At 38.9% G+C, this 17098-nt stretch overlaps 1 protein-coding gene across 12 annotated transcripts in view; it reads right to left on the bottom strand.

The window, feature by feature from the left end:
• Nucleotides 1-17098, bottom strand: part of MECOM (MDS1 and EVI1 complex locus) — a 607963-nt gene that overhangs the window by 32443 nt on the left and 558422 nt on the right. For 7 of the 12 annotated variants that reach the window (XM_043473798.1, XM_043473791.1, XM_043473793.1 and 4 more), the window contains 4 exons: nucleotides 14604-14820; nucleotides 7890-8037; nucleotides 6448-6604; nucleotides 785-2141 (listed from right to left, as the gene is read on the bottom strand). In XM_043473798.1, coding sequence (XP_043329733.1) covers nucleotides 785-2141; nucleotides 6448-6604; nucleotides 7890-8037; nucleotides 14604-14820 — 1879 coding nt within the window. The remainder of the gene's footprint in view (nucleotides 1-784; nucleotides 2142-6447; nucleotides 6605-7889; nucleotides 8038-14603; nucleotides 14821-17098) is intronic. The other 5 variants (XM_043473792.1, XM_043473794.1, XM_043473796.1 and 2 more) reach the window with 2 other exon arrangements.

Genomic DNA, 17098 nt, shown 5'->3' with positions numbered 1-17098 from the left:
TGAGAAAGTAAACGTGAAAATGCTCAGTGATATTTAAAACATCGCAAGCACTGTTATTGTTGTTTGTACACTTTGAAAAAACCTAGTATTTAAAAACTGAATCATCCCGAATGGTCCAGTGTTAACTGAGAACTGGACCTAAGAGGCTTTTTATTAAGCATGTATTTCCCCACCCTAAAAAATTTTGGATGCAAAGGAAATTGAATAATGCAGGCATTAAACACAGATGTGTTTTTAAGCCGATCATTAACATCATTTACAAAGCATTTTTGTGATCAATATTTCATTTACATGGGGCTTCTAACAGATTTACTTAGAAACAGAATCGGACCAGCACTTATTAAGGTTTGTGTTGGTAGGTTAACAAAGAATAAACTCTAGCTCTGTCCCATTTCATTCCAAATAACCTGACCCATTTAAGTACCCACACATATTTGCATTAATCCTTCAGGAGCCTCATTCTTCCGCCACTTGACAACTTGCTTTAAATATGGCTTTCCCATATTTTCCACTTAAAAAAAATAATGTGTTTAAAAATAAATTTATTGTCAAGGGAAAGAACTCCATGGGTCTATTCCAAAACCCCAAGTTCGGAGACATCCAAAAATAAGTCCAAAGCTAATGAGTTGACTTTCTGAATAAAAAATGAATTCACCAGATCAAACAACTTTACTCTGTTTTATAACAATAATAAAAAATGGTTTGTTGAAAGTCGTAACTTTAGCGTATAAAAACTACCTTTTGTGTGTCCGTCCACACTTAGCGGTCTCCCAGCCTCCCTTACCTGTAAATGGGGTCCATAAAGAAAGGAGTGGGTCTAGCATGCTGTAGGGAACCATCGGATGCTGGTCTCGGTTCAATGTTGCCTCCTTTCTTCTCCCCAAACACGTGGTTTTTACGAGGCTCAGTCAGCTTGGTCCCACTGGCTCTGCTTCTACTGCCCATACTTAGATCCAGGGGCTGGTCTTGGCTTGCAGCCGGGGTCGCCGAAGGCTTGGCAGGTACTGGGGTTAAGGGCTTCTCGTCCTTGCGTTTAGTGGTGAGATCAAAGGGAGACTCAGAGCTTCCCTTCTGCAGTTTCTTTACTTCACTTGGTGATTGGGGCTCCATTTTCAAAGGTAACGATCTCAAGTCTCTATCAGGAAATGGGTACATTGATTGAGAGAATGCTGGAAAAAATGGGAGGGGAAACATGGAAGGGTAAGGTAAAGCTCCAACTTTTTTGTCTTGCAGCCCCACCAGTCCTGTTGAACCAAAGTATTTTTCAGCAATAGAAGCAATAGCCTTTATAGAATCATTCACAGCTCCTGACACCGCAGTCTGCTCCTCTAAAGATGGTGAGAAAATGGAATGATTGCTGTATTCTTTCTTATTATGTATTGAAGCCAGATTCTGAAGAGGGCTTACTTTGTCTTTGAACATTTTACCATTTTCTTTAAATTTCTCTTTATCACTTTCAATGTCACTTTCCAGATCAGAGCCCGAGGTTGTTTCCAGGTCACTGCCACTTGGCGTACTGACATCATCAAGGTCACTACTCTCTGACTGGTCACTGATTTTCTCAAGGGGCCTCTCTTCAGAGGACCTCTCGGGCTGGAGCTCCACTGGCTTATTGTCCCCTAGAGGTGGGTGTTTAGATAGTGCCTTCAAAATATCCTGTGTGGCTGGTAGTATCTGAGGATGTGTCATGAGGGGACTTTGACTTTTGTTTGTCTGTTCAGTACTTGACAGTCCTTTAACAGGAGAACTAGCAGGTATCAAAGGAGGCCTGTGGTACAAGCCGGAAGGAAATAGACCAGGGAAGCTAAAAGAAAATCCAGGAGCTGTTGGAAAGGTAAGACCAGCAGGATGCCTATTGGCGCCAAAATAGTCAGCAAGGCCCGGGTTGGCATGACTCATATTAACCATGGACGTTTTATCCATAGCTGGGGTTCCAGGAAGTGAAATGCCTTGGCCAAAAAATCCACCTGCCGCAAAATGGTTCTTGCCCTCACAAAACCTCCTGTGTTTATTTAAGGAAGACGTAGTGCTGAACATTTGTCCACAGTCTTTGCACTTGATTTGGGTTCTGCAATCAGCATGCATGCGCTTATGACGACAAAGGTTTGAAAACTGAGTATAGGATTTATGGCAGACCTCACCTGTGTGCAAACAACAAAAAAGAATCTCAGGCTTTATGGCAATTGCTTCTGAATTTAGCAAGTATCACAAGTGGTTTACCCCAAATTTCAATTAGGAAGCCAGGAAAAGACGTTGGAGGCACCAAAGTGGTGCTCCAAACACAGAAAACCCCATTTCACTAGATTCCAAAGCAAGGCATCCAACCTGACAAATGTCTTGAGACAGCACAAATATTTCATATAAATATATATAAATATTTGTCACCCCCACTACATCATATTTTGCATCATATTTGTGTATTCAAATATTTATTAAAAAGTCAAATTCCAGCATGCACTAATTTCCCAACCCAATGACGACACCATCAGAATCTTTACAACATAAATTCTTAAGATCTGCTAAACATGAAACAGAACAGGAATCCCTTTAAAATTTTAGACCATTTATAGATTTCTATATTGTAAGCACCAACACAAAAGAAACAGCCTTCCCCTCCCCCAGAAACTTCACCTTTATTCCCTCTTCCCTCGGGGAAAAAGCCTGTGACTGCTCTACCATTATTTAATTTGTATTATATCATATGCTCTCATCATTCACACATCAAAGCCACACAACAATGCACATTGTGTATTCTGAGGCATTTTTAACAATCATTTTCATGATTTGAGAAAGACTGACATAATTTACAATGGCGCTATTTTAAGCCTGCAAAGGAAACTAAATTGAATGTAGCCCATCCTGCATTGCTGGTTCCCATGAACTATGAGCACGTCCTCTGACTTCCCCTCACACCAGTGGTTGTGCTAACCTTCCTGCATTTATGAAACCCCGTCCTTGGGAAACATGTCCACTTGTTGTCATATCTTCTCGGGTTATCTTGGGGCTTGACTTGTATGCGGTACTGCCAGCTACGGCAAGCAGGGGAGAGTGCATGGAATGCTCGAATCCAGTCAGGGTACAGTAGTGGGTGCGGCTGGAAATAACCCTCTCCCCCCAGAATTTGCCAAAAAAGTAGAACATCTTCTTCCTCATATATGTCTGAACAGATCTAAGTATATTTTAAGACCAAACTCCTTGACCCTTAATAGCTCCTTTGCTATGTAGGAATCCCACTCATTCCACGTCTGGCAAGATTATAGTATCCATTTTCCAAGCATCACATTTTTACGTTACTTTACTAAAGATGAGTCCCCTTCACGTGTGAGCTTACTTTCATGCTTCTGTGCGTGTTAATCCATGCAGAAACATGATATGCCTTGTTAATAATTGTTGAAACAAATATAAGAAATCAAATTGAAGATAAAACGCAACATTTCTTTCTTTCATGTGATGACTGCCTTTAAACTCCTAAGTCAAAACAATAACAACTAAAAAAAAATATATTCAAAGAAGATTTTATGAACCTTCAGTCATGCAAAATTCATCCGGAACTTCGATTATCCCCCACACCACCAAACAGGAAGTACCAAGTGATTCCATATCTATTTCTTTTACTACTAACGATTAAAATGCATTGCTACACATATCAATTGTGCTTAGTAACATTACAGGAGCTTTCAGCTGTGGGATGATTCATGACACTGTAGAGTCTAAAACATGCATTTTAACGGGAAGAGAAAACGTGAGTTATTTCTTTTCAAGTCATTCTATTGGAATATTCAACAGAGTCTGCTTTAAAAAGATATACTAGTTAACCATATACAATAAATACACATACTATTGAAATTCTTTGATATAATAATTAAAACCATATGAACTAGAGGGTAGAAACATGAGACTTTCACTAGTTATACTAATTCAGCTATGAGAAATAACAAGAAATAGTAAATAAAATGTTGATGGAATTCTAAACGTGCACTCATTACAAAAGTGACACCCCTCCTCTGGGCCATTAAAAGTCATTGAGAAAATAGCCCGACGGGTGTTCAAACAAGGTGTAAGGTTTTGAAAGGTTTGTAATATTTTGGCAAAGAAATATTGCTCTCTACACTTCTTTCTAACAGCGGGAGAGGTTTCAGAAAATCAAGAGTTCCTCTATATGGGAGTAACAAAAGGTGTGTCTGACTTTCCTGGTTGGAGGCCCTCTCACACTGCCAAACAGTATTTGTATCAGGTCTCCAAAACTTAGAATGTGGGCTGTCTCCATCGGCAGAGGCTTTGTTTTTCTCACTTGAAGGCCCAACCTGGCCCACCACAAACCACCAAGCCTGCAGGTAAGGGGCTCAACTGATGCTGAAGTCTAGGCTGTACTGTAATTTTCTCAATAATAAGGAATTAGTCAGCAGTTAACATTGCATTTTTCTACTTATTAAACAAATTAAGAGGTATTTTGAATATATTCAGCCTATTAGAGCATGTGGTTTCTATTTGGGAAGGCTGGAGGTTTCTGTAAAGGCAGTGAGTAATTATCTTAGCGCTGGTGACTCTGGGCTCAAGTTTGGCGGCGCACTGTAATAAGAGACAGTTGCCATAAACACACCAGTGGGGGTAAAGCGTGGTGTGTGGCCTTCTGGTGAGAAACAGATATCAACTCTAGGTGAACCTCCTCCACTCCAAAGTCTCCACACCAACTCCTCTTTTGTTCTGAAATTACACGGCTATTATTCATAATTACCCCATGGTCCTCTGTCAGATTTTATATTTGAAGAATGCCATCTGCTATTTAAATTTACCAATAATTACTGAAAATACAGTCATGGGAAATAGGTCTGCACAATCTGATTGGGAAAGGATACCCTATCGTGTTTTAAAGTGAAACACTGGACTTCAACACAATTAAAATTCCAGATCCCAGAATCTTAGATGATAGGAATTTCTATTTTCTGACTTTTAAATAGTAGTGAAAGCATTAAATGGGTGATGATAATTTGTGTGATCAATTCCTCTCTATTTCCCACCAAAACATACATGTCTCAAAATGTATTTCTGAAAAATCAGAAATAAATGAATTATGTATGCCTGTAGTACTTGTAAGTACATTTTTAGGGCATTACGACCTAGAGTCAGGAATGTCTTTTTGAGACAAGAAGTCTAAAATTTCCATTGTATATTTTATTTCCCATGACTTTCAACAGAGCTTCCTCAAGAGAGACTAGAGCACCCTTCTGTTTCTCTGCTAGTCCTTTTCAATCCACCCAGGGAACAGAAGAACATATGAGCAAAACGGGATGCTAGAGTAAGCTGGAAAGGGAAAGAAAAGCTCTCGTCGGGCTTGGAAACATAAAAGAGAGCCATGCAAAGGTAAAAAGGAGGCTTGTTAGTCTCTGGCATCTCCATGTTGGCACTGAAAACTAGGTTTTTTTCCATCAGGTCCTGTAGTAGTGTCTCATATACCTACTACAAACCATCAAGTAGCTGTCAGAAAAAAAAAAGTAGCTGTCAGAAAAACTGTTTTGCAAGGATTCCCAAGTCAGAGGATTTGCCAACTCCTGAGTATGCTTCATCCAATTCTGTGCTTATCTGGATCCAAAATCTGTCTCGAAGTTTGTGACAGAGCCCAGTGACTCACTGTGTTTATATGCCCCGCTGAGCCATGGAGAAGCCCAGAGTTCTTGCCCAGATGGACTGAGAACAACTGATTTTCCATATGAAACATTTCAGCACAATACAGAAAACAGGGGTGGGTGGACAAGAGAAGAAGCAAAAGAGGGCTGAGGTGGACCTGTCCTGAAGCCCTTGGTTACAGGGATATTCTAGGTAGGCGGTCAGATTGAACGTCCCCTGGAAATACACTGTAAATTTGCTTGAGTGCATGGGGTTAGAGACGCAGCATGTCTGGCATCAAAGTAAAAGTGTTCTGCTTTTCAAGTAACGGAGACCTACTGATCTGCAACCTATGATCAGCCACAAAGGGTAGATTAAAGGGTCTTTTATTCGCCCCATCCCCTCCCCCACCACACACCCACAGTCCTAAACCTACTTGCCAGGTGAGGTTCTTCTAGCTCTTTCTGACCCAGAACAGGTTTTTCTCACTTCATTTTGTCTAGTGTACCTGTGATTTGCTGTTTTTACAAACCACTCACATTTCCAACATGACAAATCTCACAACCTGGGGGGCTTCCTTCACATTATTTAACAACGTGTCTTTTCTCTACCTGTTACTGATCCCATCTAAAAGAAAACACCCCAGGGATCATAGGCAAAATACCATAGATCTGGTTATAAAAGATTTTCTTGTCATAGAAAACAGCCTGACCGGATGAGACCGTGAATTGCTAATGCAGAGGCCCCCTCATTCGGGGCCACGCGTGGCTCACTCTCCTGGTTACAGAGCTTTTCGGATGAGAGACAGATGCAGGAAAGGGGGCTGGAGTGTTGAAAACTTACAGATAAAGGGCTTCACACTGCTGTGGATGTGCTTGTGTTGTTTGAGGCCCGACGAAGTGGCAAACGTTTTGCCACACTCGGGGCACGCGTGGGCCCGGGCACCAACGTGCTGAGAGCGGATGTGCCGCTGAAGGTTGCTAGGGTCCGTGAAAACCTGCTAGGAAATGAGTACTGATTAATCAAGAAACTTAATTCTAGGACACAAGAAAGAAGACCAGGAATGACTCAAGAAGGGATTGTGTGCATCTGTTTAGTTTTTGTTTGTTTTCCCCAAAGACCAAAAGAAGGTCATATTTCCAAAGCGTGAGCCTCTCGAGGGTCAGGACTGTAAATTATTTAGCTCTGTAGATTCAGCACAAGTATCCATTGGTGTCAGTTGAACAAAATAATTAATGGCATTACTAAAGCATACTCAAGGTCTTCTTGATCCTATTTAGAGTGAATGGAATTGAATAATAAAATACAAGCCATGATATTATTTAAAATGGTGTACTATTTCCATCCTTTAAACAAAGATGTACAAAATTGGACGGATTTTTGCCCAAAGTGTCCCAAATCTACTCGAGGAGTTCCCTTAGGGGTTAAATTCTAACACTGTGCTTTATTAAGTAACCATTAAATTAAAATGGTTCCTTTGGACATTGTACTAAAAAACAAACAAAAAACAAACAAAAAAAGAAATAGGGAAAACAAAAAGCTACCCATACATCTGGAAGCAAAATACGCCTAAAGATAATGTCAAATGTTACAATTTCTGCATGAGAAAAGATATTCAAATATCATGAAAATTTTTTGAAAAGAGAAATAAATTTTCATGACACCAGGACATCTTTTAGTTAATTGAGGAATATGAAAATTTAATGATGTGAATTGCTGTTCCCATAGTTAAGAGTAACGGTCAAGGTGAAGTGCTTTCAATTCGCTCTTACATTGTTCAGCCCAGGTCACTAAGGCACTCCACTTTTAATTAGAACCAAGTCATAATTTATAGTGGGGACTTGGGTGGAAAAATCTGCAAGTGTAGGAGTCTCCCATTCTTTCTGCATAGGCATTCAGAAACTGTATGTAACTTCCGCACAAAATTGCTATTAAAAGGAATCAGTAATGTGCACCGGATAAAATTTTCACTCTCCATAAAGCTATAAAACAACCCCACTCTGGAAAGCCAGTAGCGGAACCAGGAATTTACCAAGGATGTCTGACACCTAGTTCTGGAACTCACCATTAAGCCTTACTTCCTCCCTTACAAAAATAAAAGGATCCCCACTAAGTGTTTTTATACACTGTACTAATGCCTTCTAGCATACAACACTCAGTCTACTTTTCTCAAGATATTTATAGTTTCCCTTCTCACGGCTTGTTTTCATATATCGCAGCAAATGATGGATTAAGAGAGAGCAGGATGACAGAGAGAGGCCAAGCAGTCTACAAATTCACTGTACCTTGGCACAGTTCTCACATTCATAGTGCTTCCCATTGTCATGTGACATCTGGTGGCGAATTAAATTGGACTTCCAGTTAAATGCCTTGGGACACTGATCGCACTTGTATTCCCTCTCTTCAGTATGTGACAACATGTGTTTCTCCAAGCTGTTAAGAGAACAATGGATTTAATAGGACATGGTGACTTAAGAACACATTAATAAACAGAAAGTCATTTTCTTACAAATCCAACTGGCAATTAAAGAAAGAAGAGGGAAAGGAGTTGAGGCAGGAAAGAAACGGAGGAAACAGGCTTGCAACAGGCAAAAGTACATCTTGTATTCCCTGGACTGTGCCTCTCAGCAATACAGAGAAGTGCCCCTGTTGTTAGAAAATAAATCTGATTCAGCTAGCAGGGATTAGGTGCCAATTTAGGGGCATGATAAACAACTAGCTGTTTGCCCAGTTCTGGATTCATTACACAATTCTAACTGCAACACGTACTGCTGTTACCCACTTAATTCAAACACAAACACTCAAACCGAAAACGTTAAGAGATTGCTTAAGAATATGCAGGAAGCTATTCTATCTAACATATGTAACTCTTACATTGACAAAGGCACTTTTATTCCTACCTATATTACCAATGGGAAAGTGAACTGTAAGTGAACTATTCAACAAGCCACTTCTTAATACAACCAATATGATAGATGGTCGCTTACGGACTGATGAATAAATATACAAGTGCATAGATACGGCTGGATGGCATCTTCAATGCAATGGACATGAACTTGGGCAAACTGTGGGAGATGGTGAAGGACAGGGAGGCCTGGCGTGCTGCAGCTCATGGGGTGGCAAAGAGTGGGACGCAACTGGGCGACTGAACAACAACAATATAGAAGCAGATATAGACATTGATGGAAACATTACCTAGAGAGAATATATATGCATATATCTTATAACCTAAGGTTATATATATATATATATACATACAGCCTATGAAATAGGGAGGAAAGAAAAGTATATCATACTGTAAGTCGATGCACTTGTAAAGTCCCTCCAAAGAAAAACAGGGTTAGAATTTTCTCACAAGTATAGCTTCTCTGTTTTAAAACTTAAAATATTTTACCTTCTCAAATGTTTCCCTGTCTCACTAAAATGTGAATACAAAATCTGCATGAATATAATGAAAATTAAATATTATAGATAATGGGTTACTGTGATATTCAGAAGATACTGGCAACATTTTTGTTAATTAAATACACACATGTAACACATTAGGATACTACTCCCAAATAAGGTAACCAGAACTCCTTAGAGAAATAGCCCTTTTCAAACTTGATGCATGAAATACACAAGATGGGCTTCAACATCTTGTTATGGCAAAAATCAAGAAAGTTACAGACCATGGCAAAAAAAAATGGAAAACTAGGTTGCCAACCTGAAGAGACACCCACTGACTAAAGATGGGGAAATTTAAGCATCACTAAGAATAATGATCTCATCTTTTAATGATAATAATACTCAAAAACACAAAAATGAAACCTCACCAGTTACCCCGGGAAGATACTGAGAAGCCAAATCATTGCTCTGAAAACTAGGAAGTAAAGGGGAAAACTCATGCACATGTCTCGCCTTTCCTATCTGAACTGTACTTCAGGGGGAGCAAATAATCAAGGAGGGGGAGTTTCTCTGCATAGAATTAATCCAGATAGTAAATACTGAAACAACAGGGGAATTAGAACACACTCATTTTGCAGCACCTGAAGAATTAATTAATCTAGGCAATCCATTATATGCCTCCTAATGGAAATAAATGATAGTACCAATAAGGTATTTTTCCTAAAACACTGAGCCTAAATCTGATCACAGCTTGGGATGTAACTATGAGTATACAGGAAATAGGATGGATAAAGATGACAAAAAATACCAAGGGGATATAACCAGAGAATACAGCCAGGAGGAAATGCTGCAGGAAAAAACACTCGGTTTCTTCTATATATAAACTATAATGAGAAAGAGGGACTCACTGCCTTTGGGGAAACCCTTAAATTAAGAAATAAGAGGAACACAAACCAATTGCAGTGATGGATCTTATTTTGATCTTAATGTAAGCAAAACAAACTCTAAAACTAATGAAATAACTGGGGGAATTTGATCACTGAATATTTGATAGTAATAAGGAACCATTCTTTTTATTTTATTATTATTTTTTTTTGGAACCATTCTTTTTAAAGTGAACTTATGTTTTACATATTTTCCACAGACACACACTGAGCTATTTATAAATAAAATGACATAATGTCCAGGATTTGTTTCAATAATCCAAAATGAGTATAGCTGAGATAAGACTGTTCTTGTGTGACAATTATTGAACCTGAGTACACTACCATCCTCTCTAGTTTTGTGGGTATTTGAAAACTTCCATAATAAAAAAGCATTAAAAAAAACTCATCAAGCATGCAAGCACTGCTTCTTCCCCATGTTTTATTTTTCTGTGAGATGGGCACTCTAAGTTTGAGAAGCAAGTGTGCCTAGAATATGTTACCCAGTGGTTGTGTATACACCGTGTGCATGGCCGTGTTTGTGAAAAAAATAAAATGCCCTTTCTCATATCTTGACACATTAGAAACACCTTTCCATATTTTCCTCTTTCTCAGTTTCCTCCTTCCAATTCTATTCATACTGGCACATGAACTTATTTTTCCTGCCTATGAGTCAGTCAACGTGGTCATGCTATCCTATCTGAGCACCAGCAGCGATATCTCTGCGAACAAAAAGTACCAAGAGGGTACAGGTGTGTGGAGTCACAAGAATGGCCCTATCTTTATCTACAATATGTAATCCTCTGTTTGTTACACAAGCTGAAATGTTAATCAGAGAGTTAACAGAAAGATATTAGCAATGGCAGTTAACATTGAATTGAGTCAGGGACATCTTCCAAAATCGTTGTGTGATTGCCGTTCTTACTATCGTCTTTAGCAAACTAACAGGGCCTGTCATTTCATGACATGTATTGTATTCCAATGTTCTTAAATCATAAACTCTGAAACCTAGTGGTAAAAGAATGTCCTGTACATTGAGATTTTTCCTGTCTCCTAACTCCAAGAGTATGACATTGTTTTAAGGTATAGTACCTGGTACACTCTGGAGGACATATCTTAAGTTAACCTTAAAAGTGTATTCCAATATACATTAGGTGCGGACAAATACTGTTTGTTATTATGTGAGATCAATTATGCGAAATACCAAGAATAGTCAAATTCATAGAGTCAAAAAGTACATTGGTAGGGGCCAAGGACCAGGTGGTGGGTGGGTGGGAGGAAGGGATGGGAAATTAGTATTAAATGGGGACAGAGTTTCAGTTTAAGAAGGTGAAAAATTCAAGAGATGGGATGATGGTGAGAGTTGCACAACAGTAGAAATGTATTTAGTGCCACTTAACTGTACAGTTAACTATGGTTAAAAAAGCATGTTTTATATTATGTGACTTTTACCACAATGCGTGCATGCTCAGTTGATTCTGACTCTTGGCAACCCTCTGGGCTGAGCCCACCAGGCTCCTTTGTCTATGGGATTTTTCAGGCAATAACACTGGAGTGGGTTGCCATTTCCTTCTCCAGAGGATCTTCCTGACCCAGGGATCAAATACGTCTCCTGCATTTCCTGCATTGGCAAGTAGATTCTTTACCACTGAACCACCTGGGAAGCACCTTTACCACAGTAGAAAAACATTAAAAATAAAAGGAAAATACAATAAAAATGCAAAAACAAAAAAGAAGTGTAGATAGTATACAACACAAAAGGGGGAAATGATAGCAAAGTAAGGCAAATTTTCTTCTCTTTCTTTCTTCTAATCTAGCATAAAATCCATATTGCTCCCTGATCATTATCAGCTATCAGCTAATCAGTGATAGAAAATAAAAAGGCAAGTGGTTCTTACAAAAACTGATTTTCACTCCTTTCATAAACGTAAAAGTAACCAGTCAGTCATTAATGAAACTTCACTTTTCAAAGAATTTTACCCCAATTTATAGAGCTTGGCTTAGCCTTCTGAGTTCTTTCCATCTTTTGCATGCATATCAACCTTTGTTTCTTGCCCCCATTTTTTGGATGGTGGGCTGCCCAGGTGACACTAGTGGTAAACAAACCTCCTACTAATGCAGGAGACATAAGACATGTTGGTTTGAACGCTGGGCTAGGAAGATTCCCCAGCAGGAGGGCATGGCAACCCAATCCAGTATTCTTGCCTTTAGAATCTTGCCAGTATTCTTGCCATGGACATAGGAGCCTGATGGGCTACAGTCCATAGCATTGCAAAGGGTTGGATACAACTGAAGCAACTTAGCATACATTCCTTTCTCAATATTTTACACAAAAGATACAGAACAGAATAATATACCATGTCAAGAAAGGAATTCTCATTTGCTTAACATAAAAAGCAACAATATCAGATTCAGTAAAGTGGAAAATATTCAGGGCATGTAGGTTCTGCACTGGCTAAATTATATAACCCAAATTATCACTTGGATGATCAGTATCAGGTTGCATAGCGACATGATATATCCATCTGGCTGAGCTACCGAGAAGTGAGTTTGGAGAGTTCACCCAATGCCAGATAATTAGGTTTCCTTATTGTTTGCTACTGAATGTTTGACTGAAAGAACTAAATTGATAGTTGGTTTTGGCATAAAGTAGCATTGACTCATGCTTAATCTTACACCCAGTCAGAGTAAGAAGGTTTCTCCATCTAAGAAGTATTGCTACACACAATATTTTAATGTTGAGGCTGTCAGTTTTTGTTTTATAATGTTGTCCAATACTTTTGATAACAAAATAGAAGGAAATATACTTACCCTCTGGCATCAGAGATATGGCTTTACAATATAAATACTTTTCTCACCTGTTGGCATTTAGTGATCTCATTTTGGCTTTTAATTTGGACACAATATATTTAGGAGATGTGCTGTGATTTTTTTTATTACAAATCCATGATTTGCCAAACATATATAACAGACTTATTCTCTATGTGGGTTTATATTAAGTACTGAAGATGAGTTTAAAGGGTATTGGGAAAGCCCTCTTAGTCACCTGAATGTTTTCTCTCTAACAGCTAGATTAAGCCTGAATTTTCAAAGCTAGAGATTCATTCTTTTGACTCAGTCTCCTCAAGGAATAGGTTTACACTTGATACCTTTTTGGTCATCAATGAATTAAAATGAATGACTATCATATGAAATCCTTTCCTATAAGAAGAGAGATGCAGGGCAATCAACGGAGGTGAAAGGAGAAGGAGGGAGGGGGGCACTAAGGAAAGAAAGGAAACAAAATACAGTGAAAGACGTGGAATGTCCAAAACAAACTGTGAGCAATTCACACCCCTGAGTAAAGCTAGCTGATGTATTCCCATACCCACTTAAATACTACGATGTCATGTCCATTTGAAATTCTGGTTACAGGTCCCAGATTTAAAAGCAAAGTAATGAATACAAGTATTAAAATTGCTTGTGGACCAAGGCAAAAACCACTAGGTAGGAACAAACATACAACTTACCCACTGGTTAAATATACTTCCCAGTAGCTCAAATGGTAGAGAATCTGTCCAAAATGCGAGGAACCTGGGTTTGATCCCTGGGTTGGGAAGATCCCCTGGAGAAGGGCATGGCAACCCACTCTAGTATTCTTGGACATGGACAAAAGAGCCTGGTGGACTACAGTCCATGGAGTCACAAAGAGTCAGACACAACTGAGCGACTAACACTAAACACCTCTCTGATCTGAAAGATCATGCTGCAGTGTAATTATCAATACGGTTTGCAAAATATGGGCTTCCCTGGTGGTTCAGTTAGTAAAGAATCTGCCTGCAATGCAGGAGACCTGGGTTCAGTCCTTGGGTTGGGGAAGAAGAAGGAAATGGCAACCCACTCCAGTATTCTTGCCTGGGAAATCCTTATAGCCAGAGGAGTCTGGCAGGCTACAGTCCATGGGGTCATAAAGAATTGGACATGACTTAGTGACTAAACAACAACGAGGGTTGTTGTTTTCTTTAATAGGAAAAAAACAATTGTTCCTGAATTAAATTCAAAGGGCTATAAAAAGTTAACATGTCATTGACATGTGATTTCTGTTTTGTTAAAAATATGTATCAAAGAATTATTTCATTTAGATCTTGTTTATTTTTTTTTCTTTAAGACAATTCAACATTTTCTTCACTGGGCATGTTTCTGTTATTCTTTTATATGTGCAATTTAGATAAATAGTTGAAATTAAATCCACAGATCACAATGATCTATCAAAAGACCATCTACCTTTCTTTAAGTATCAGAAGTTTCTTTTTTTATCATCTAAATGTTTCTAGAAAGTAGCTTTACTGTTCAGTATAATTAGATTAATCAGCATCACTGTTGCCTCCTCTACCCTTGACTCATCCAATAAGTTACATTTTACTCTAATGTTCAACTTTCAGCTGCCAATTATATTCCATAAATAATAATAATAATAAGCATATTATTTTCTCTCTGGCATCAAAATAACTAATTCCAACTTCACTGCAAACATTTTACAGGTGAGAATTTACAGGGGAAAATGATTTCCAAACCTGTGACTAATACATTTTTCCAGCTCATTGTTGTTCCAAATTTCCCATCTGCACCAATTCTGAAAATTCAGCACAAACAACGTTTTACTTCAGATTAAACAAACACGTTCTGGTAGTGGAGCATGCCATGTCTAACCTTTGCAAGTCGGGAAACGCTTGGTCACATTCCTTACACTCCTGAATCGCGTGTATCTCTCGGAGATCATTTTCACTCTCAAGCTTTTGTTGGAAGTCCTCTTCCACCATTGAGAAAGCCGAATGGGGAGTGCTGCATGGGAACTTCTGGTGATCTGCTAGCTCAGCCTTGGACTCAAAGAGCTGGTCACAGTCTTCACAGCGGTATTGCCGTTCTTCTGTGAAAATAATTCAGGTGTTATCAGAACTAGGGGATCAGGAAGCACTGCCACAAACCAGGAGTTCTCATCGAATTATGAAAGACACAATAGAAATTATTGGGTTGTCCTTTGCACCACTCCCATTTTAACATGGATTAGAAATAATAAATGTGGAGAAGCTAGCACAGAACCTAGAATTGTAACAGAAGTGATCACAGGGGAGCCCAGATAGTCTTCTTATCAGATAAAACTTTATGATGAAACCCTTCCAGGTTTTAATATTCTCAGGATATATAAAGTCATAATGACCATTTACCGAGCATCATTATGACCTCAAACCTGTTCATGGATTATTGATTTTCCTAAAACTTGGCTGTGAGGAATTACACATCAGATTTGTTTCCCAACTTTCTGATGAGAGTACTGAAGCTCAGCAAGTTCAGTAACAAATCAAGAATTATAGAACTGAGTAGTTATGTCAAACCTTGAACTGTTTCTGTCCCAAAGCCTTCTCACTGTGCCACGTTACGTGTAGGAGACATAGGAGAGTCCCTGTCTGAGCCTTACTCAAGCCTGGCTAATATCAGGAAATGCTTTAACGTTCTTCATTTCTTATAATGGGACACGGCATGATTTTAGCACTTTTCTAGGCTCATTTATGTTCCCCCAGGGTCAGTGCTAATTGGCATGGCTTTGCTATAGAGCCAACATATCATGAATTTGCACTTGAAATCAGTAAGATAAATAAATGGTAATAGTGGGAGACTAGAGATAACAAGGTGATAGAGTATCAGGTAGTGACAACATTGTTTCTATTCCTTCCACTGGCAGAGCTTTTAGCCCACTCATGAGGCCATAAATGCTATGCCCTGATCACACCGACACAACCACAGAAGTCCTGCAACCGGCTCACAATGCGGAAAGACACAGAGGACAACGAACAGCATGATACACAGTTGGTGTTGCAGACCTACAGCCAGGACCTATAGCCAGTTATTCATTGACTGAATGTCTTAGTCTGAATATTTTAGTCACCTACCAGATGTGAGGCATTTTTGCTAAGGAAGGGATACATAAGTAAGCCAAGGGGATACACATGAGACAAATAGTGTGATACATTTCATGACAGATCCATGCACGGGAACTAAGCGAGCCCAGAGGAATGTGCCAAATCCATCCATCCTGGGGGACAGAGGTTTAGAAAAGACTTTGTAATGAAAAATCAGCTGAGTGGACCAGGTTGAGGGCGGGAATAGCATGGACCAATGAAGAAGGCAAGAAAGAGCAAAAAAAATGTGGGCTCATAGAAAGGCAAAGCTGTAGTAAAGTGTGACAGGTTTATAGGACGCATGTAGGGGAGGAGTGGGAAATGAAGTCAGCGAGGGTAGTATAGGTTACTAGGGGCTTTTTAGGTCCATGCTAAGAAGGGTGCAGAAAGCCAGAGAAAGACGGAATACCCCACTGCAGCCTGAGAAGCCATGCAGAGAGATCAAATGGGTCATCATTGCTATAATCCACACACAATACTGGTTTAGATAAAACTAAACCAATAATACAGGGGCCAGAAAGGTAAAGAAATTAGTATGTAGATTCAGTGGGATTTGTCAGTTTTGGACTTGGTTAAAGAAGAGGGAGGTGTTCAAAAATAAATCACCTCAGCTGTAAGACGGGTTTCTCAATAACATCAACTAGGTAATGGAAATATTTCTTATAGTTTGTGACACTATTCACATGTTTAAGATCTAACTTTAGGATCTCAGCCAGCAGTCTGAACACAAACAACATCCAGGCCACATAATACATGAAAAGGCATAGGATTTAGAGATGGCAAGACCTTGGTTTGAATGCTAACTCTACCACTTTCTAGCCAATTTATGTAGTCTTATGTGGCCTTGTTTCCCTATCTGTATAATGGAAATAAGATCTTTCTTAAAGGTTTGCTCTATGTTTAAAAGACTACAAAGAACACTAAATGAAGAGCCTATAACGTCGAGCATTCAGTATGTGTACAAAGCATGTATTTTATTTTCTCTTTCCTAAGAAACATTAACTCCTAGGAGTATGAAATACAAATCACCATTTAAACATTATAGACATTATATAATGTATCTGGTATATGTATGGATATGGATATGACACATTGAAAATAAAAAACAATGGATGTGTTCAAGAGCATTGTAAACACAGGTTTACTTTATGAAAAGTAGCCCTAAAAGAAAAACAGTCACCTCTGTTTATACTTTTTAGAATAGTACACTAAGTATTTATACTTCAAAAAATAATTATTTGAAAACCT

The sequence above is a fragment of the Cervus canadensis genome, chromosome 7 (genome assembly GCF_019320065.1).
Source record: "Cervus canadensis isolate Bull #8, Minnesota chromosome 7, ASM1932006v1, whole genome shotgun sequence".
Lineage (NCBI taxonomy): Eukaryota > Metazoa > Chordata > Mammalia > Artiodactyla > Cervidae > Cervus > Cervus canadensis.
The sequence above is the reverse complement of the archived record's forward strand: the minus strand, read 5'-3'. Positions and strand labels throughout refer to the sequence as shown.